The following is a 23,900-nucleotide window of genomic DNA, read 5'->3' on the forward strand; positions in this document are numbered from 1 at the left end:
GTAAAGAAGGTACATCCCTGTGCGCCATCGACTGGATCCATGCTTTCAAGCTTGACATGAACGCCTTGACCTACGATGGATCAACTATGGCATTGGCATCTACCACGGATTGCAACATGGTCAACAAGTGCAAGAACAAGCTGCGAAAACAGGACGTCGAATGGCACTGATCCAAAGAGTGTAACCATGCATTCACCAGGTTGAAGGAGAGGCGGGGCTGGAGACCGCCACCGGAGCAGCGGGGCTGGAGAACGCCAGCGACCGGACGCACCAACAGACGGCGACGTGTACGAAAGCACCGCCGGGGACACAGAGGTGGGTTAAAGGCCAGGATAGAGCTAGCCCCACACAGGCAGCGATTCCTAGCCTTTTCCTCGCCAACGTCCGCTCACTGGCAAACAAAATGGACGAACTCCGGCTAAGGATCACCTCCCACAACTGGACCAAAGACTGCAACATCCTGATCTTCACTGAAACTTGGCTCAACATCGACGTTCCTGATGGCGCCATCCAGCTAATGGGGCGTCATTTACTCCGAGCAGACAGGACACCAGACTCCGGTAAGACCAGAGGTGGGGGTCTGTGCATTTATGTAAATAAAGCATGGTGCACGGACTCCACCATCATCGAGAGTCACTGCTCAGCTAACCTTGAGTTCCTCTTGGTTAGATGTAGACCGTTCTATCTGCCCAGAGAGTTCACCTCCACTGTTGTGACTGCAGCCTATGTCCCTCCTGATGCTAATGCCAAGCTTGCAATGAAAGAGCTGCATACAGCCATTAGCAAACAACAGACTCACAACCCCGAGGCAGCCTTCATTGTTGCGGGTGACTTCAATCACTCCAACCTGAAGACTGTACTCCCCAAATTCCACCAACATGTCTCCTTCGCCACTAGAGTAGACAAGACACTGGACAAAGTCTACACCAACATGGCTGAAGCTTACAAAGCCATCCCTCTCCCCCACCTTGGTCAGTCTGATCACCTCTCATTGTTCCAGCTCCCTAAGTACTCCCCACTCATCAGACGGGTTAAACCCACTGTGAGGACAGTTAAAGTCCGGTCAGAGGAAGCGGACTTCACACTTCAGCAGTGTTTTGGAAACACTGACTGGAAGGTGTTTGCAGCCCTTGACTCCCACACGGACATTGATTCCTACACATCCTCTGCTCTGGACTTTATAAACTCCACCATCAATAGTGTCACCTCCCTCAAACGGGTGGGTAACCATATACCCGAATCAGAAGCCATGGATGAACAGCGAGGTCAGGCTACTGCTGAAAGCATGGGGCATCGCTTTCAGGTCAGGCGATGCTCGAGCCTACAGTTCATCCAGGGCTAACCTGAAGAGGGGCATCAAGAAGGCCAGCACTGCCATAAGCTCAGGATTGAGGAGCACTTCAACAACAACTCCGACCCCCGACGCATGTGGCAAGGCATCCAGGCCATCGCGGACTATAGACCCACCAACACCACCCCCACATCCAGCGACGCCTCCTTCCTTGAGGAGCTTAACCACTTCTATGGCCGCTTCGACAGGGACAATCTAGAGACAGCCATCAAGGCTGTGCTCCCTGCCGATCACCAACCCCTCACACTCACCCCCTACGACGTATACGTGGCACTGAGTAGGACTAATGCACGTAAAGCTGCTGGCCCTGACGGCATCCCCAGGCGCGTCCTCAGGGCCTGTGCTGCGCAGCTGACAGACGTCTGGACTGACATCTTCAACCTGTCACTTGCCCAAGCAGTTGTCCCCACGTGCCTTAAAACCACCTCCATCGTGCCGGTGCCAAAACACTCCACTGCGGCAAGCCTCAACGACTTCCGCCCAGTTGCACTTACTCCCATCATCACCAAGTGCTTCAAGAGGCTGGTCCTGGCACACCTCAAAGGCTGCCTACCCCCACACTGGATCCCTATCAGTTTGCCTACCGCAAGAACAGGAGTACGGAGGATGCCATCTCAACGGCACTTCACTCCGCCCTTTCCCACCTCGACAACAGAGACACTTACGTAAGAATGCTGTTCATCGATTACAGCTCAGCATTCAACACCATTATACCCTCTAAACTGATCACCAAACTCGGTAACCTGGGCATCGACCCCTCCCTCTGCAACTGGATACTGGACTTTCTAACGAACAGACCCCAGTCTGTTAGGTTAGACAAGCACACCTCTTCAACCCTCACCCTGAACACCGGCGTTCCACAGGGCTGTGTGCTGAGCCCCCTCCTCTACTCCCTCTTCACCTACGACTGCACACCTGTACATGGTACTAACACCATCATCAAGTATGCAGATGATACAACGGTGATTGGCCTCATCAGCAACAATGATGAGTCAACCTATAGGGAGGAGGTCCAGCGCCTAGCAGCATGGTGCGCTGACAACAACCTGGCCCTTAACTCCAAGAAGACCAAGGAGCTCATTGTAGACTTCAGGAAGTCTAGGGGCGGCACGCACACCCCCATCCACATTAACGGGACGGAGGTGGAACGTGTTTCCAGCTTCAGGTTCCTGGGGGTCAACATCTCCGATGACCTCTCTTGGACCCACAATACCTCAACTCTGGTCAAGAAGGCTCACCAGCGTCTCTTCTTCCTGAGGAGACTGAAGAAGGTCCATCTGTCTCCTCAGATTCTGGTGAACTTCTACCGCTGCACCATCGAGAGCATCCTTACCAACTGCATCACAGTATGGTATGGCAACTGCTCTGTCTCCGACCGGAAAGCACTGCAGAGGTTGGTGAAAATTGCCCAACGCATCACCGGTTCCTCGCTCCCCTCCATTGAGTCTGTCCAAAGCAAGCGCTGTCTGCGAAGGGCGCTCAGCATCGCCAAGGACTGCTCTCACCCCAACCATAGACTGTTTACCCTCCTTCCATCCGGGAGGCGCTACAGGTCTCTCCGTTGCAGGTCCAGGAACAGCTTCTTCCCTGCGGCTGTCACACTACTCAACAATGTACCTCGGTGACTGCCAATCACCCCCCCCCCCCCCCCCCCCGCCCCCCTAGGACACTACTCCCCCATTGCCGTAAAACACTATGACTGTATGCATGGAAATAGATTTATTTATTGAAATCATATTCTATGTCGCTCTTTCAGGGAGATGCTAACTACATTTCGTTGTCTCTGTACTGTACACTGACAATGACAATTAAAGTTGAATCTTAATCTCAGCCAGAAGACGCGTTTGGTCCACTATGACCCATCAAAGCCGATCTCGATGGCTGTCGATGCATTGCCGTTAGCTCACGGAGATGTGGTCTCACAAACGGCGCCGAACGGCAAGGAAGAACCAATCGCGTTTGTATCCAAAACGCTGACGACCGCCGAGAAAAACTGCAGCGAAGTGGAGAAAGAACAGCATACAGATAAAGCAAATACTGATATCTCTTCAAAAGAGAACTGAGGAAAACTCTGTTGATTCTGAGCCTTTAGCAAGAGTTGTGAAAAGAAATAAAAAGGCTGAAAAAAAGAGAAGCGAGGTCCAGCTAAATGGAGACATACAGACCGAGAAAACGAACACAAAAGGTTCTGATCTGAAACGTTGCCTATCCATGTTCTCCAGAGATGCCATCTGACCTGCTGAGTTATGCTGGCACTTTGTGTCTATCATACTTGGGTCCTCAAGGTATGCCTTCTATGAAGAAATTCGCTCTCCAAAGGGAAATAATAATTCCACCTTCATTAGAGTCATAGAATCATAGAGCATGGAAACAGGCCCTTCAGCCAGACTTGCCCACGCCGACCAACATGTCACATCTACACTAGTCCTACCTGTCTGTGTTTGGCCCATATCCCTCTATACTTGTCCTATCCACATACCTGTCCAAATATTTCTCAAGCATTGTGATGGTACCTGCCTCAACCACCTCCTCCGACAGCTCATTCCATACACCCACCATCCTTTGTGTAAAAATAGTTACCCCTCAGGTTCTGATTAAATAATTTCCCCCTCACCTATACTCGTTCCCCTTGCTTCACAATACACAACGCTTCCATCCTTAACACCTTATCACACACTTTTTGTCCATTCCTCTCTGGCCTTTATCTGCTGAGTTACTCCACCACTCTGTATCTTTTTTCCCCCCTGTAAACCAGCATCTGCAGTTCCTTGTACCTCTGCTATTTGCAAATATGGGTTATCCGCAGTTTGCTTCTGTTAAACGACCTCAACAGATTTATTAAGATGCTCTTAAGTTAACTTAGGAGTGTGTCTGGGGTTGGATGAGAACCACGTGACCGCTTGGAGTTATTGCCGAGTAATTTCCGTTCGCTCTGAGCAAACTAGCTGGTTGGAGGAGGTTAGTTTCGCAGAGAACGCACTTTGATACATGTACTGGACAGATCAGAAAGAGCATGACACAAGCCTCGTAGATCTAATTATGGCGATAAGAGAATTAAAAATCTGCCTCCTTGGGGTAAGTAAGATTAATATAACGGTTCCTATTATTATTTATGTGTAGTTTTATTTGAGTTTAAGTGTCGTTCCTTCCTCTTAGCTGCCACCGGGAGTAGCCGGGCAGAGGTTCAATATGTTTCATATATTCAACGTTTCTTTGTGATCTTTCCCGGTAATCTCCGTCTTTCCTTGTTGTGCTCTAAAGTTACCCGAGCCAGAGCCGTCGGTTCTTTGCTTTCAAAGACTTTCCATTTGGCCGAGACCCGCTGCTCGCAGTTGTAGAGTCTGTTTGAGTTCAATCTTTCAGGAATGTTTGATTCTCCAAGGGGACATTCCACAGAGTCATTTTTCTGCAGCATCAGCTCTGAAAACAGTCACTATCCAGATATTATTTTCCCTCGTTTCGTTCACTACTTCCCGAAAAAAACAGTTCGTGATATATTTTTTTACATGAAGTACGGTTCCTTAAAAAAAGTACCTCCTCTTCTGCCATCCGACCCAGCTAGAGTGGTTGACCATATGTCACAAGTCACTGGGTTAGACGTCAATTTATACTCTGGTGTAACAGATGTGATTTACCTGAACATTTCAATGCAGAAGTGGTGGCCTTAGATTGATTGAATGAAAGAGATAGCCTTGAAACAGGCCCTTCGGCCCACCAAATCCATGCTAACTACCCGTTCACACTTAGCTTTATGTCATCCCACTTTCTCATCTGCTCCCTACGTAATAGGGGCAATTTTACATTAGGAGTCCAATTTAGCCTATAAACCAGCATGTCAGTTGGATGTGGGAGGAACCCGGAGCACCAGGAGGCAACCCGTGCAGTCACAGGGAGAACGTGCAAACTCTACACATAGACATAGAAATTAGGTGCAGGAGTAGGCCATTCGGCTCTTCGAGCCTGCACCACCATTCAATATGATCATGGCTGATCATCCAACTCAGTATCCTGTACCTGCCTTCTCTCCATACCCCCTGATACCTTTAGCCACAAGGGCCACATCTAACTCCCTCTTAAATATAGCTAATGAACTGGCCTCAACTACCTTCTGTGGCAGAGAATTCCAGAGATTCACCACTCTCTGTGTGAAAAATGTTTTCCTCATCTCGGTCCTAAAAGATTTCCTCCTTATCCTTAAACTGTGACCCCTTGTTCTGGACTTCCCCAACATCAGCAACAATCTTCCTGCATCTAGCCTGTCCAACCCCTTAAGAATTTTGTAAGTTTCTATAAGATCCCCCCTCATTCTAAATTCTAGCGAGTACAAACCAAGTCTATCCAGTCTTTCTTCATATGAAAGTCCTGACATCCCTGGAATCAGTCTGGTGAACCTTCTCTGTACTTCCTCTATGGCAAGAATGTCCTTCCTCAGATTAGGAGACCAAAAACTGTACGCAATACTCCAGGTGTGGTCTCACCAAGACCCTGTACAACTGCAGTAGAACCTCCCTGCTGCTATACTCAAATCCTAACATACCATTCCCCTTCTGCACTGCCTGCTGCACCTGCATGCCTACTTTTAATGGCTGGTGACCCATGACACCCAGGTCTCGTTGCATCTCCCCCTTTCCTAATCGGCCACCATTCAGATAAAAGTCTACTTTCCTGTTTTTGCCACCAGAGTGGATAACCTCATATTTATCCACATTATACTGCATCTTGCCATGCATCTCGCCATGCATTAGCCCACGCATGCCTCCGCACTTTGCATAATGACTGTTACCCCATGACACCCCAGGTCTGCGTTGCATCTACTCCTTCCTTCTGCCAGCCAGTTCTCTAATCGGAACCAATACCGTGTGCTGCTAAGTTTGTATACTAATCCTTATGTGGGACCTTGTCGAAAGCCTAAAGTCCAGATACAACACATCCACTGATCCACTCTAGTTACAGAAAAATTTAAGATTCGTCCATGATTTACTTTCATAAATCCATGCTGACTTTGTCCAATGATTTCACCACTAAATGTGCTGCTATCCCATCTTTAATAACTGATCTAGCAGTTTCGTACCGACGTTAGACTAACTGGTCTCCCGTTTTCCCCTCTCCTCCCTTTTTAAAAAGTGGGGTTACATTAGCTACCCTCCAATCCTCAGGAACTACTCCAGAATCTAAAGAGTTTTGAAAAATTATCACTAATGCATCCACTATTTTTGGGGCTACTTCCTTAAGTACTCTGGTATGCAGCCTATCTGGCCCTGGAGATTTATCAGCCTTTAATCCATTCAATTTACCTAACACCACGTCCCGGCTAACCTGGATTTCACTCAATTCCTCCATCTCATTTGACCCCCGGTCCCCTGCTATTTCCGGCAGATTATTTATGTCTTCCTTAGTGAAGACAGAACCAAAGTAATTATTCAATAGGTCTGCCATGTCCTTGTTCCCCATGATCAATTCACCTGTTTCTGACTGCAAAGGACCTACATTTGTTTTAACTAATCTTTTTCTCTTCACATTATCTATAAAAGCTTTTGCAGTCAGTTTTTATGTTCCCTGCCAGTTTTCTTTCGTAATCTATTTTCCCTTTCCTAATTAAGCCTTTTGTCCTCCTCTGCTGGTCTCTGAATTTCTCCCAGTCCCCTGGTAGGCTGCTTTTTCTGGCTAATTTGTACTCTTCATCTTTTGTTTTGATACTATCCCTGATTTCCCTTGTTATCCACGGATGCACTACCTTCCCTGATTTATTTTTTTGCCAAACTGGGATGAACAATTGTTGTAGTTCATCCATGCAGTCTTTAAATGCCTTCCATTGCATATCCACCGTCAACCCATTAAGAATCAATTGCCAGTCATCTTGGCCAATTCACGTCACATACCCTCAAAGTTATCTTTCTTTAAGTTCAGGACCCTTGTTTCTGAAATAACAATGTCACTCTTCATCCTAATGAAGAACTCAACCATATTATGGACACTCTTGCCCAAGGGGCCAAGCACAACAAGACTTCTAACTAACTCTTCCTCATTACTCAATACCCAATCTAGAATAGCCTGCTCTCTCGTTGGTTCCTCTACATGTTGGTTTAGAAAACTATCCCGTATACATTCCAAGAAATCCTCTTCCTCAGCACCCTTGCCAATTTGATTCACCCAATCTATATGTAGATTGAAGTCGCCCATTATAACTGTTTTACCTTTGTTGCACGCATTTCTAATTTCCTGTTTGATGCCATCCCCAACTCTGCTACTACTGTTAGGTGGCCTGTACACAACTCCCACTAGCGTTTTCTGCCCCTTAGTGTTTCGCAGCTCTACCCATATCGATTCCACATCCTCCAAGCTAATGTCCTTCCTTTCTATTGCATTAATCTGCTCTCTAACCAGCAGCGCTACCCCACCTCCTTTCCCTTTCTGTCTATCCCTCCTGAATATTGAATATCCCTGGATGTTCAGCTGCCAGCCTTGGTCACCCTGGAGCCATGTCTTCGTGATCCCAACTATATCATAATTATTAATAGCTATCTGCACATTCAACTCATCCACCTTATTACGAATGCTCCTTGCATTGAGACACAAAGCCTTCAGTTTTTACAACACTCTTACCCCTTATACAATTATTTGGAAAAGTGGCCCTTTTTGATTTTTGCCCTGGATTTGTCTGCCTGCCACTTTTACTTTTCAACTTGCTTCTACCCTCATTTTACACCCTTCGGTCTCTCTGCTCACAAATTTAAGAAACCCTTTCCCTTTAACTCCATCCTCAGCTATCCCATTTGACACCCCACCCTCCTTATTCAGTTTAAAACCACCCGTGTAGCAGTGGCAAACCTGCCTGCCAGAATGCTGGTCCCCCACCTGTTAAGATGCAATCCATCCCTTTTGTACAGTTCCCCCTTACTCCAAAACAGATCCCAGTGATCTAAGAATCTAAATTCCTGCCCCGTGCACCAGTTCCTCAGCCACACATTCAGGTCCCGTATCTGCCTGTTCCTGCTCTCGCCAGCACGAGGAACTGGAAGCAAACTGGAGATAACAACCCTGGAGGTCCTGCTTTTCAGCATTTTTCCGAGCTCTCTAAAGTCACGCTGCAGAATATTCATCCCCTTCTTTCCGACATCTTTTGTGCCGACATGCACCACCACATCTGGCTGTTCACCTTCGCCCTTGAGGATTTTCTGCACTCTGTCCGTGACATCCTGGATCCTGGCACCAGGAAGGCAGCACACCATCCTCGAATCTCGTCTGTTGCCACAGAAACCCCTGTCCGTACCTCTCACAATGGAGTCTCCCACTACAATGGCGTTGCCTGACTTTGGCCTTTTTGGTTTTGGCTCAACAGCCCTATTCGCATCGCAAGCCAGTCCGCCGCTCAGTGTAACAACGTCTTCTGTTCCAACAGCTTCTAATTGGGTGAACCTGTTCACAAGAGGTACAACACATGGGGATGTTTGCATTCCATGCTTCCCTCCCTTTCTCACCGTCTCCCACCTTCTCTCTTCCAGTACCTTAGGTGTAACAATCTTACTGTAGGACTTGTCGAGGAACGACTCCGTTTCTCGGACGAACCCAAGGTCATCCACTTACTTCTCCAGTTCCCCAACACAGTCCTTCTGGAGCTGTACCTGGATGCACTTCTCACATTTGTAGCAGCCAGAGGCACCAGCGGTGTCCTTGACCTCCCACATACTGCAAGCATCACACTGAATCAGCTTGCCTGACATCTCCTTCTTTTGTCTCTCCCTCGCCAGTGTTTTGCGTAGCCTCCTCTCCTAAGACTCGCACTTTTCTCACAAGGCCGCTCACTCACTGCCGCTCTCTAAGAGCCGTCTTGCTTATATTGACTGATAAATTGCCTAATTTACCAATTTACAAACCAAATTCCTCAGTTTTCAACTGTTTTCCCCCCTCTGACTCACTTCTCTCCTCCCACTTGGGCTAGAGCCAATCAGTGCTATCTCTTGCTTATCTGCTCCTGCTGTTGCTTCCAAATCTACAGCAGCTCTGAGTAAAGTCTGCCTGTGTTTGCCTCTCCTTTTCAACTGTTTTCACCCCTCTGACTCACTTCTCAACACCTAGGGTCAGGATCGAACCTGGGTCTCTAGCGCTATGAGGCAGCAGCTCTACCAGCTGCGCCACTCACCACTGTACTGCCCTGATTGAGGGTAGTCTGGTTTAACTAGATTAAGGCATGTTAACCACGTATCTGCACCAACAACTATGGTTGTGGACCTCAGACCAAGAGACTTGAGTCCCACCATGGCAGCTGAGAATTTTAATTCATGTTATGGAATAAATCTGGAATTTAAAATAAAATGCTAGTTTTGTTAATAGCAAGCATGAACCTGGTGGATTGTTTAAAGTTTAATTTAGAGATGCAGCATGGAAACAGGCCCTTCGGCCCACCGAGTACTTGCCAACCACAATCACACGTACACTAGTTCAATCCTACACACCAGGGAATATTTACAGAAGCCAATTAATCTTCAAGCCTGCATGTCTTTGGAATGTCGGAAGAAACTGGAGCAACTGAAGAAAATACATGCGGCACAGGGCGAATGTACAAACTCTGTACTGACTGCACAGGATCGAACCCAGATCTCTGGTGCTGTAAGGCAGCAGCTCTACCGCTGCGCCACTGTGCCACCCAACTCCACCCAGATTCACTAATGTTCTTCAGGTGAGGATATTGACAGTCCCGAGACCTACTGCCAGTATATGATTCCAGCTCCACCAATGTGGTTGACCTCCAGTTGCCTCTTCAGTTCAGGGGCAACTAGGGACGGACAATAAACACTGGCATTTAGACTTCAGTTCATAAATGATTGGAGCAGAATTAGGCCATTCGGCCCATCAAGACTACTCCGCCATTCAATCATGGCTGATGTGTCTTTTCCTCTCGACCCCATTCTCCTGCCTTCTTCCCATGTCCCCGGTCACATGTACTAATCAAGAACTTATCAATTTCTGCCTTAAGAATGTCCATTGACGTGGCATCCTCAGCCTTCTGTGGCAAAGAATTACACAGATTCACCACCCTCTGACTCAAGAAATTTCTCCTCGTCTCCTTTGTAATGGCAGTGAATGGTCTGTTAATGAGTAAACAGAAAGATGATATGTTGAATGTGAATGGATCCCTGTGACAATTTTCCTAAACATCATTGCATCATGAAGTCAATTTGCCACTTGATTTTTTTTAACATGTGGGACTGTTGTGTTTTGCTTTTGGCAGTGGTTCTCATTCTGGATCTTAGTTGCCCAGACAGCCCCTTGCTGTGTGAGCTGGCAGTGCTGTTATCGCACATCTATTTGGACTTCAATTCTAGTTGGCTCCACAGAAGACACAATGTCAGCAAGTCTTGTATGGGAAAAATTAACTTAATTCAACTTTGTATTTGTCTATTTAATGTCGTTCAGACCATGATGTCTCGTTAAGTGGAGAGAATTCTCTGCAGTCCCTGAAAGGGCACAAAAAGGAAATGGGATTGTCTGTAAGCTCAGCGGATATATTCATTGTATGGTAGAATGACATTCATAAATTCATGTGATAGGAGCAGAATTAGGCTGTTCGCCCCATCATGCCTACTCCGTCATTCAATCAAAGGAACGTACTTTAATTCTGAGGCTATGACCTGTGGTCCTGGACTCTCCCGCTAGTGGAAACATCCTCTCAACATCCACTCTATCCAATGAAGAGCAATATTAGCTTGAAGGACACTACTGCCAATAGTAGCGAATCCTGGATGATGAGGGATATTGAGTCTCTGGTCAAGAAAAAGGAGGATAGGTAGACTGCTTTGATCATGTGAATCCCTTGAGGAGTATAAGGGTTATAGGAGTACACTATGAGGAAAATCAGGAGGACAAAAAGGGGACAGGAGATAGCTTTAGCAGATAAGGTTATGGAAAATCCCTAAAGAGTTTCTACAAGTACATTAAGGACAAAGAAGAAAGTAGGAAGAGAGTAGGGCCACTTAACTGCCACTTAAAGACCAAGGCGATTGGCAATGTGTGGTGGTCCAGGAGATAGGTGAGGTGTTAAATGAAAATTTCACATCTGTATTTGCTGTGGAGTATAACGTGGATGCCAGGGAACTCAAGGAGGTTAATAGTGGTGACTTGAAGAGAGTCCACAGTACAGAAGAGAAAGTGCTGGAGATCTTAAAATAAAGAAAAGTTGATAAATCCCCAGGACATGACCAACTGTATCCTAGGTCATTATGGGAAGCCAGGAAAGAAATTGCAGGACCCCGGTGGAGATATTCATACTCCAAAATGCTGGAGTAACTCAGCGGGACAGGCAGCAACTCGGGATAGAAAGAATGGGTGATGTTTTGGGTCGAGACCCCTCTTCAGACTGAATCAGGGGAGAGGGAGATACAGAGTTCTGAATCACCCTCTCCCCTGATTCAGTCTGAAGAAGGATCTCGACCCAAAACGTCACCCATTCTTTCTTAGTTACTCCAGCATTTTATGTCTATCGTCGGTTTAAACCACAATATGCAATTCATTCCAACAATAGAGATATTTGTACCATTGTTAGCCATGGGTGAGGTGCAGAATGTGTGGTGGTTGGCAGCTATTGAGCCTCTGTTGAAGGTAGAAAGCAGGGTGATGTTGGAGCTTGTTTTTCAGACTGGAGGCCTGTAGCAAGTGGTGCACCACAGGGATTGTTGCTGGCTCCACTGTTTAGATTATTGGTTTGAATGTGAATGTAGATAGTATGGTTAGTAAGTTTGCAGATTTTTAGACTTTAGAGATACAGCGTGGAAACAGGCCCTTTTTGTCACCAAAATCCAAGCTGACCAGCGATCACCCCGCACACTGGCATTATCCTGCACATTACGGACAATTTAAAATTTTACCAAAGCCAATGAACCTACAAGCCTGGGGACCTGTCTTTGGAAAACAGAGCACCCGGAGAAACCCCACAGCCACAAGGAAAAAGTATAAATTCCACACAGGTGGAACCTGCAGTCATGATCAAACCTGGGCCTCTTGCGCTGTGTTGCCTGAGACTAACATTAGTGGTATGGTGGACAATTAAGAAGATTATCTATGATTCCGATGGAATCTTGATCAACTGCACCAATGGGTTGAGGAATGGCAGGTGGAGTTTAATTCAGATAAATGCGAGCTGTTGTATTTTGGTACGACAACCAGGGTAGGACTTGCAGAGTAAATGGTATTTATCTGGAGAGTGTTGTAGAACAGAGTACAGGTGTACATAGCTCCCTGAAAGTGAATAGTGAAAGTGGACAGGTGGATAGTGTGGTGAAGAAGGTGTTTGGCATGCTTGCATTGATCAGTCAGGGTACTAAGTACAGGAGTTGGGATATCCCGTTGCAGCTATGCAGCTTTAGAGGGCGGCATGCTGGTGCAGTGGTGGAGTTGCTGCCTTATAGCGCTGGAGACCTGGCTTTGATCCTGACTTCGGGTGCTGTCTGTACGGAGTTTGTAGTTCTCCCCGTGACCTGCGTGGGTTTTCTCCAGGTGCTCCGGTTTCCTCCCACACTCCAAAGACGTGCAGGTTTTGTAGGCTAATTGGCTTGATAAAATTGTAAACCATCCCTGGTGTGTGTAGGATAGTGTTAATGTGCGGGGATCGCTGGTCGTTGCGGACACGGTGGGCTGTCGGACCTGTTTCCGTGCTGTATCTCAAAACTAAACTAAAAACTAAACTATACAGACGTCAGTAAGGTCACAATTGGAGTATTGTGTACAGTTCTGGTTGCCCTGCTATAGAAAGGATGTCATTAAAGTGGAAAGGGTGCAAAAAAGATTTACAAAGATGTTTTTGGGTGTGGAGGTCTGAGTTGTAAGCAGAGGCTGGATAGGCTGGGATTTCTTCCCTGGCACATGGGAGGTTGAGGGAAAAGCCGTATATAAAATCATAAGGGGCATAGATAAGCTAAGTAGCCACAGTCTTTTCCCCAGGGTACGGGAGTCTAAAACTCAAGGGCAATGGTGAGAGAGGAAAGATTGAAAAGTGGCCTGTGGCATCTTTTGGGTGGTGTATACATGGAACAAGTTTTCAGAGGGTGGTAGAGCCTTGTACAATGATAACATTTAAAAATTGCTTGGACAGATATATGAATAAGAATGGTTTGGAGTGTTATGGGCTGGGTTCACTCAAGTGGAACTAGCTCGGTTAGGCATTGTGGTCACCGTTGGATGTTGGGCCAAAGGGCCTGGTCCCGTGCTCTATGCCTCTTTTGGCCCATCATGCCCATGCTGGTTCCTGACAGAACTATTCCATTTGTCCCTGGAGTTCTGCATCTTATTCTCTCCCTCCTATTCATCAACTCCCCTTTGATTCTTTTGCTGTCTATCCAAAGTGTGAATAATTAATGGTAACCAATTAACAAGCACATCTTGGAATGTGGGAGGAAACCGAGGGGCCCGGGTAAGTCCATGTGTTCATGAGGGGGACATTTAAATTCCACATGGGCAGGACTGAAAGTTAGTATTAAACCCGAGTCTTGGAACTTGGAGTTTGTCATCATATGTTGTCTTTCTGACTGGTTGGCATGCAACAAAAGCTTTTCACTGTATCTCAGTACACATGACAATAAGCTGGAACTGAAACAGTGAAGCTGCAGAACACTGACAATATGTACTATACGTACCTTTCTTGGACTCCTGGGATTATTATCTTGCATGCATCTTTTAAATGGTGTTATCTTATCTTGCAGAGGGAAACAAAGAAGTTCCAGAAGAACTCCAGAGGAGTATACAGTTATTGACTGCATGGTGTCTTCCTCTGGAACTTCTCTGCTTACTACGAGGGCCAGAGTGATTGTTTCACCAGGTTTTCTCGCACCTTTTGGGAACTTATCTCTTCACTGTTGTTTATAAAATTGATCTATATTGATATTACCAAAACAGGTATCACAGCCTGTTTCTGCATCTCGGCAGCCCAGGAACAAAGGAGATTACAGAGAGTGGTAGACGCTGCCCGATCCATCACAGGTCCTGACCTCCCCACCATCGTAGGAATCTACAGGAGGGTGATCTCAAAAAAAGCAACCAATGTAATCAAAGACCCGCACCACCCTGGCTACATTCTCATTTTGCTCTTACAAATGGGAAAAGGGTACAGGAGCCTGAAAACCATGGCTACCCGATTCAATAATAGCTTCTTCCCAATAATAGCTTCTTCCCACCAACCATTGAACGATGAGGAAAAACCAGAGAGTTGTGAATCTGTGAAATTCACTGCCTCAGAAGGCAGTGGAGGCCAATCCTCTGGATGATTTCAAGAGAGAGGTAGACAGAGCTCTTAAAGATAGCAGAGTCATGGGATATGGGGAGAAAGCAGGAACGGGGTACTGATAGTGGATGATCTCCAATGATCACAGTGAATGGCGGTGCTGGCTTGAAGGGCCAAATGGCCTACTCCTGCACCTATTGTTTATTGACTACATAGACTACATAGACAACCTCAACTATGAAATACTATTGGTTGTTGTTGGTTGCACTAGGGATTTTGTTTTTTTTGCATGAGTATTCCCAGTAATTGAGTTATTGAATTTGTGTTTATATTTATCTGTGTGTACTGCATTTACAGGCCTGTTAGCTGCCGCACATACAAATGTTACAATGTTGGTACATGTGACAATTAAATACTCGTGACTGTCTTGTATCTCTAGAGTGGGAGATGGAGTTAAAATATCTTTTGCAGGTGAATTGGATATTCATCTGCTGAATCACTCACTGTAATTTGGTTCAGGAGGCCAGATTTATGTGTTATTATTCTCAGTCCAAATCTAAACAGCAGTACATCCTTTACACATGGATATCACTGTAATGTTGAAAGCAAATCAAATGCTTGATCAACAAGACTGTGTGATATTACAGTGATGAGGTTTCTGTAACGGGAACCAGAATGGAGAACAAATTGTTTGTGGTGGGAATAAGGTGCAAGAATTGGTATGAGTGTGTTGAGTGAAGCATAGCATGGTCTCAATGGTTCAATGGTGTACTGTGCACTGCATCATAAAATCCTTTTTGCATAGACCACACATGCTGGAGTCATTGACTTAGATAGCATGGAAACCGGTTCAACTTGCCCAAGCCGACCAAGATACCCCATCTACATTAGTCTCACCTGCCCGTGTTTGGCCCATATCCCTCTAAAACCTCCCTATCCATGTACCTCTCCAAATGTTTTTTAAATGTTGTTATCATTTAACAACCGGTGGGCGGCGCGACTCTGGTCAGCAGCGGCCTCTGCAGTCTGTCCGAGTTTTATTATTTTCTGTCTGTGTTTTAATGTAGTTTTTGTATATTTTTGTTGGGGTGTGTGTGTGTGGGGGGTGGGGGTGGGGTGGGAGGGGGGGGGAAAACTTTTAAATCTCTCCCCTGCACTGGAGACCCGACCTTTCTCGTCGGGTTTCCGTTGTCGTTGGGGCCGCAACGAGGAGCGGCCTCCAACAGCAAGAAGCCGGGGACTCTGGTGCTACGACTCACCGTCGCCGTCGCGGAGCTGGCCGAGTCCGGAGCGGGTGGAGCGGTGGAGGACCGCTGCTGCTGCTGCTGCTGCGGCCCGACCGGAGAGTCGGAGGCTCCAACGACAGGTCTGTGGACGGCGGCACCGGGAGCCCGCGGGTCCCTGGAGGGAGACCGCTTTTCGGGGCTCCTGCAACGGCGGCCTCCCCCGCCCGAGTTGCGGGGTCGAAGAGCTCCTGGAGCGGGGCCTGACATCCCTGCCCCGCGCGGCTTGGAATGGCCGCGGGACTCTGCGAGCGCACACCAGGGGCTCTAACATCAAGAACCCGGTGTGCGACCTCGCACCACCCGGCGTGGCTTTAATGGCCGCGGGACAATCGCCATCGCCAGCCGGGGGCTTTGACTTTGACTCTGACATCGGGGGGGGGGGAGAGTGCAGTGGAGAGATAAGTTTATTAGGCCTTCCATCACAGATGGATGTTTATGTAAATTATGTTGTGTCTTGGGTCTATTTGTTTGTAATGTATGGCTGCAGAAACGGCATTTCGTTTGGACCTCAAGGGGTCCAAATGACAATTAAATGTATCTTGTATCTTGTATCATACCTGCTTCAACTACCTCCTCTGCCAGCTCGTTCCATATATCCACCACACTCTCCGTGGAAAAAGTTGTTCTCCGGTTCCTAATAAATCTTTCCTCTCCCACCTTAAATCAATGTCTGCTGGTTCTTGATTCCCCGACTCTGTGTAATTCTCCCAATGATCTTATCCACCTTTATGCTTCTCAAAGTGAGGTCACATGCAAATTGGAGGAGCAGCACTTCCCAATCAGCCTGTCAGGGACCCTCCTTGGCTGTTGTTGGCCCCAATTTGTCTTGGTTTCTTTTTTCACTTCTAGTCATTTTCTTTAGATTCTGGAGTAATTTTCTTTACATTCTGGAGTAGTTCCTGAGGATTGGAGGGTAGCTAATGTAACCCCACTTTTAAAAAATTGAGGGAGTGAGAAAACGGGGAATTACAGACCAGTTAGTCTAACATCGGTAGTGGGGAAACTGCTAGAATCAGTTATTAAAGATGGGATAGCAGCACATTTGGAAAGTGGTGAAATCATTAGACAAAGTCAGCATGGATTTACGAAAGGTAAATCATGTCTGACGAATCTTATAGAATTTTTCGAGAATGAAACTAGTAGAGTGGATAAGGGAGAACCAGTGGATGCGTTATATCTGGACTTCCAGAAGGCTTTCAACAAGGTCCCACATAAGAGATTAGTATACAAACTTAAAGCACACAGTATTGGGGGTACAGTATTGATGTGGATAGAAAACTGGCTGGCAGACAGGAAGCAAAGAGGAGGAGTAAACGGGTCCTTTTCAGAATGGCAGGCAGTGACTAGTGGGGTACCGCAAGGCTCAGTGCTGGGACCCCAGCTATTTACAATATATATTAATGATTTGGACGAGGGAATTGAATGCAACATCTCCAAGTTTGCGGATGACACGAAGCTGGGGGGCAGTGTTAGCTGTGAGGAGGATGCTAGGAGGCTGCAAGGTGACTTGGATAGGTGGGTGAGTGGGCAAATGCATGGCAGATGCAGCATAATGTGGATAAATGTGAGGTTATCCACTTTGATGGCAAAAACAGGAAAGTAGACTATTATCTGAATGGTGGTCGAATAGGAAAAGGGACGATGCAACGAGACCTGGGTGTCATGGTACACCAGTCATTGAAAGTAGGCATGCAGGTGCAGCAGGCAGTGACGAAAGCGAATGGTATGTTAGCTTTCATAGCAAAAGGATTTGAGTATAGGAGCAGGGAGGTACTACTGCAGTTGTACAGGGTCTTGATGAGACCACACCTGGAGTATAACGTACAGTTTTGGTCTCCTAATCTGAGGAAAGACATTCTTGCCATAGAGGGAGGACAGAGAAGGTTCACCAGACTGATTCCTGGGATGCCAGGACTTTCATATGAAGAAAGACTGGATGGACTCAGCTTGTACACGCTAGAATTTAGAAGATTGAGGGGGGATCTTATAGAAACTTACAAATTTCTTAAGGGGTTGGACAGGCTAGATGCAGGAAGATTGTTCCCGATGTTGGGGAAGTCCAGAACAAGAGGTCACAGTTTAAGGATAAGGGGGAAATCCTTTAGGACCAAGATGAGAAAATCATTTTTCACACAGAGAGTGGTAAATCTGTGGAATTCTCTGCCACAGAAGGTAGTTGAGGCCAGTTCATTGGCTATATTTAAGAGGGAGTTAGATGTGGCCCTTGTGGCTAAATGTATCAGGGGGTATGGAGAGAAGGCATGTACAGGATACTGAGTTGGATGATCAGCCATGATCATATTGAATGGCGGTGCAGGCTCGAAGGGCCGAATGGCCTACTCCTGCACCTATTTTCTATATTTCTATGTTTCTATGTTTCCCCCTAACCCATCACTACAATCAGTCTGATGAAAGGTCCCAAAGCGAAATATCCAATTTCTCCAGAGATGCTGCCTGACCCGATGAGCATTTTACTTCGGAGTCACGCGAGTGACAATGTGAAGAACCCACCAGGACGCATGCGTGTCATATCGCTACACGCATTGCGAAACGACAGGCGGGGTGGAACGACGTTCCCCCGTGGCGGCAAGTTTAAAAGCCGAGACCGACAAGTAAGCGAGTTACTCTGCGGTCGTTGTTATTTCCCATACTGTTTCACAGGTGGGAAAACGATGGATAAAACCAAAAAGTCGACTAGAGCTGCGACAAAGCTGGCTGGGGAGGACCGCGGAGTTGCGGGCAGCCAGCAGCGGCTGATGGCACTAGAATCACCAGTAGTGGGATCAGCTGTGCCCGACTTCGCCCCCGCGCGCCGGCCAGAACAACACCGCGGCCGGGCGGGAAGGCAAAACGGAAAACTAACAGAGCCGTTGACTCTGATGAGTTAGACTTTGAGGAGATGCCGTGAGCGGCCAGTGACCGTGAGCGCTGGAGCCGAATGTAGCGGCTTATGGAGCAGATGCTCCAACGTGACAGACTCCGGGAGATGGAGTCTAGTCACCATGGGTTATACAAAACACCCACAGCAGCACCTTACGTAGGGCTGCACAGTGCATCTCCCTCGTCAGAGGGGAGTACTGGGGGTCAATTCTGGGCTGACCCTGAAGAGAGGTTTGCTGAACAAACAACAAGTGTGCAGGGGGTGCAGGAAGGAGAAAACCTACTGGACATGGTGTCCAAATACATACAGCCAGATCAGACTGGAAAAAATCTAGAACAAAAACTAGCATCCAGCATTGATTTCCTATCATTCAGGCAACTACAGGAACAGGCTGTGATGGACACCACTGCCAAATATTTGGCACCGGGAAATTGTGTATCCCTGAATGTTCCAGTGGTGAACAATTGTATTTGGAAACACGTCGGAGCAGGAGTTAGAAGCCTGGATGTAAAACTCCAGAAAGTACTAAAATTACTGACATCAGGGATCACAGCATTCGATCGCACAGTGGATGAGAAAGAAATGTTGCAAGAACAACAGGATGCACTGGCACTCTTCTGCAATACGCAGTATGAGATCAATAGTATCAGAAAGAATGCCATCCGACCTGCCTTAAATCCAAAGTTTGCAAACCTGGAGACACAAAGCCACCAATATTATTATTTGGGGGCAACCTGTCCAAACAGGTTAAGGAACTCTATGAGGAGGCAAAAACCATGGGGCTCATAAAGGCGACAACAGGAAGGACTTCCTACCCTCAAAGACAGCACCCTTACGCACCCACCAGCAGAGCAAGACAATCAGAAGCTGGTGAAAGCTCAAAGGCCGGACATACAGGACAGCGGTCTTTTTTAGGCCATGGCCCAGACCGGCCTTCGTGGAAAATGCACAAACCACAAACCCCAAACCCAGACACCGGCGCCTCAACCTCCTTGAAGACTACATAGGAAGAAGTAAACTTTCCACTGGTAACCATGGAGGTAGGTGGGTCTGGTCCCTTACAAATTATAGGAAGTGCGGATAATACACATATCAGTGGGAGATTACACTTCTTTTGGGAGGCATGGAGTGCATTAACAACAAACACATATCCTAAACAGTATCCAGTTCAGCATGTACCGAACCGAACTCGTACTTTCACGAAAAGAAATATTGGAAGCACATGCTGAACTGGTGAGACTCCACGCTAAGGGGGTTATTGAAAAAACCCAACACGATTCTCTGGAATTTGTGTCTAATATCTTTACCAAAAACGAAAAAGATGGTGGTTGTCGCATCATCATAGATTTGACCAAATTGAATACATTTGTGCAGTATATTCATTTCAAAATGGAAACCTTTGTTACTGCCAAACAATTGATTTCCACAGGCTACTTCATGGCTAGCATCGACCTAAAAGATGCTTACTATTCAGTGCCTATACGGACCGATCACAGACGTTATTTAAAATTCAACTGGATGGGGCAGCGATGGCAGTATAGAGCTCTACCCAATGGATTAACATCAGCCCCCAGGCTATTTACCAAAATTTTGAAACCAGCCCTAGCGTTTCTTCGGAAACAAAAACATATGGTCATGGCCTACCTGGATGATATATTAATTGTGGGCAAAACTTTGGAATTAGCTAAACTAGCTGTATCAGCCACCAAACAATTGTTTGAGAAACTGGGGTTTATCATCCATCCAGTTAAATCTAAACTAACGCCTTCCACCATAATGGATTATTTGGGGTTCACAATTGACTCAGTTCACATGTCGGTGACTTTACCAAAGGACAAGGCTACAGTCTTAACTGAGGCCTGCAACAACCTCATTGACATCAGTGGACCATCTATTAGATTGGTAGCAAGGGTAATTGGCAAAATAGCGGCTGCTTTTCCAGCCACACATTTTGGACCTTTGTATTACCAAAATTTACAAAGGGCAAAAATACAAGCACCCGATGAGCATTTTGTGTCTATCCCAACTTCTACACTCTCTTCATCTTGCAATGTAGCCATTCCTAATGATGCTGGGTTCCTGTTTCTTGAAGCCATGGGATTGAGAGACTTTGATCACATCCAATGAACTTTGCAAGACTTACGTACTTTCCTGTGCTGTACTCTTCTACGTAGTGCCCACAAGGCACTATTGTTCAAGCAGACTAAAGAGTAACGGAAAGGGAACAAGAGGAGTGATCATGGACACAACAGTGATCACCGATTTATAGGAAATGTAAGCAGAGTAAAGGAAGATGTGGGCCTTCCTATAATGGCAGAGAGAGCAAAAAGCCACAAAGACGTAGAAAGCAAGAATTTTTTTTTCACTCTCAGGATACAGATATCAATAGTGTGGCCATTGTTTGTAGGCTATGACAAAATGAACACTTTGTTAATTCATCTTTAGAGGACAGTTAAAAGTTTATACCTCACGCCGCAAGGACGGCGAGGAGGAAAAACTTTTTAACCCGGAGAGTTGTGAATCTGTGGAATTCTCTGCCACAGAGGGCACTGAAGGCCAATTCACGCAATGTTTTTAAGAGAGAGTTAGATATAGCTCTTTTTTTCAGGGGCCTCTGCCACCTGCTAACGTTAGTTGCTCAAGGGAACCACTGGGAAGAAGGCAGGGATTATCCAATCTGGTTTTTGTCCGCTATTCGGGCGCCTTCTCCCGAACAGGCCACAGCAAAAAAACAGAGCACTGGCCACCACTGAATGGTAGACACTGCACAGTAGGGGTTGACAGATATAGATATAGCTCTTAGGGCTAACGGAATCAAGGGATATGGGAAGAAGGCAGGAATGGGGTACTAATTTAGGATGATCAGTCATTGATCATTTTGACTGACGGGGCTGGCTCGAATGGCCTATTCCTGCATCTATTTTCTGTGTTTTAATGGGTCGCACCCTGGCCACTCCCTCATCTCCCCACTCCCATCAGGCAAAAGGTATTGAAGTGTGAGAACGCACACCACCAGATTCAGGGGCAGTTTCTTCCCAGCTGTTATCAGGCAATTGAATCATCCTGCCACAACCAGAGAATAGTGCTGAACTACAATCTATCTCTTTGATGACCCTTGGATAATCCTTAAACAGACTTTGCTGGCTTTACCTTGCATGAAACTTATTTCCTTATCATGTATCTATACACTGTAAATGGTTCGACTGTAATCATGTATTGTCTTGCTGCTGACTGGTTAGGACGCAACAAAAGCTTTTCACTGTACCTTGGTACACGTGACAATAAACTAAATAAACTAATATACTGAATAAAAAAATCAATGTGACAATAAACTAAGTTAATTGTGCGGGAGGAATCAGGATCCATATGCGGGCAAGACCAGGCAGGTAGGGCAAATTTCCATCCGTGATAAATTAGTAAACCAGATGAGTAATTATGACAAAGATAGGCACAAAAAGCTGGAGTAACTCAGCAGGTCAGACCACTTCTCTGGAGAAAAGGAATAGGTGACGTTTCGGGTCAAGACTCTTCTTCAGACTTAGAGTCATGGGAAAGGGAACAAGATATGTAGACGGTGATGTAGAGAGATATAGAACAAATGAATGAAAGATATGCAAAATAGTAATAATGATATGATAAAGGAATCAGGCCATTGTTAGCTGTGTGCCAGGTGAAAATGAGTTACTGCCAACTTTGAAGCTGGTGCAACTTGGTGGGGGAGGGATGGAGAGAGATGGAATGCAAGGGTTACTTGAAGTTAGAGAAATCAATGTTCATACTGTTGATCTGTAAGCTGCCCAAGCGAAATATGAGGTGTTGTTCCTCCAATTTGCATTTGGCCTCACTCTAACAATGCAGGAGGCTTACACCTCTAGATTCAGGGCAGTTTCTTCCCAGACATTATGAGGCAACTACAGAATGGTCCTGACCTTCCCTTTACCTCATTGGAGACCTTTGACCTATCTTTAATTGGACATTATTGGACTTTATTATACCATTTATCCTGTATCAGTGCACTGTGAACGGCTTGATTGTAATCATGTATAGTCTTTTTGCTGACTGGCATGCAACCGAAAGCTTTTCACTGTACACGTGGCAATAATAAATCACACAAAGCTAACAAGATACCTTTGGAGTGTCAATGCTGTTGCATTGTTGGAAGTGTGGTGTACATTGTGTACATTGCAGATGCCCACAAATATGTGTGACAACCAAACAAACTGCATTAATGAATGATCTTGGATGATCGAGAATGAAACATTGGCCAGCACACCAGAGTTAACTGTTTTATTCCACTTTGTAAAACGTGTCATGTAATTTCAGGGCTGCCAACATTGGGTGAGAGTTGGGAGTGAGAAATTGCGAGAGACCAAGCCCGAGGGAGCGTGGGGGGGGGGGGGGGGGGGGGGGGGGGGGGGGGTGTCCCCCTCCCATTGGTACAGGGCTTTTGCATTTTTCAGCTTGAAATTGTGCAATAATGGTTACAATCCACAGGAGAGCCCAGGCTGTGATCAACATGTGCAGCACATGGCTGACCTTAGTATATTCATGTATGGAAATCAGATTATAATCAAACACGGCCCATGTTGACCAACCTGGGTCCACCTTCTCTCATTCCTGACCATGTGTTCCCCCCCCCCCCCCCCCCCCCCCCCCCCCCTATTCTACCCTGATCATAGCTGCTTACATACTTAGATTCCCAGTGCTGAACACTCCCATTGTCCCAGCTTTGACTGCACACCTCGTACTATTCCAGACCTTGACTCTGGATGCACACTTGGTTCCTTGTTATCTAACATGCTAGTTACTTTGTCAAAGAAGTCATCAATTGGTTGAACACAATTTCTCATCCATAAAATTATACTCACTCAGCTGCATAAGTATTCTGCTACCATTTCTTTCATTTTCCTAACAAACTGTCCTGGTCATTTTCACCCCCAATATTTTCAGTATTTTGCTGTCTTCCTCTCAGTTGGGACTTTTCCGAAATGCCAAGTCCAATAACTATATATTTAAGCTATATTATTCTATTAAATGTGACATTGAGAGTACATCATATTTTCTGTGGTATTCATAACACAACAGTGATAAAAAGATCTTTGTTTTGATTGCACCTACCAACATGCATACATTATTATATTACAGTTAATATGTACTGAGGGGAAATGTTTG

The 23,900-nt window shown here is 46.2% G+C and overlaps 1 protein-coding gene across 1 annotated transcript in view; it reads left to right on the forward strand.

Annotated features, from left to right (window-relative positions):
- Positions 1–3,924: 3,924 nt before the first annotated feature.
- The window catches only part of LOC129696241 (ras-related protein Rab-31-like), a 90,170-nt gene continuing 70,194 nt past the window's right edge, over positions 3,925–23,900 (forward strand). Inside the window, exon 1 of the mRNA XM_055633947.1 lies at positions 3,925–4,426. Coding sequence (XP_055489922.1) covers positions 4,340–4,426 — 87 coding nt within the window. The 5' untranslated portion in view covers positions 3,925–4,339. The remainder of the gene's footprint in view (positions 4,427–23,900) is intronic.

The sequence above is a fragment of the Leucoraja erinacea genome, chromosome 4 (genome assembly GCF_028641065.1).
Source record: "Leucoraja erinacea ecotype New England chromosome 4, Leri_hhj_1, whole genome shotgun sequence".
NCBI classification, from domain to species: Eukaryota; Metazoa; Chordata; class Chondrichthyes; order Rajiformes; family Rajidae; genus Leucoraja; species Leucoraja erinaceus.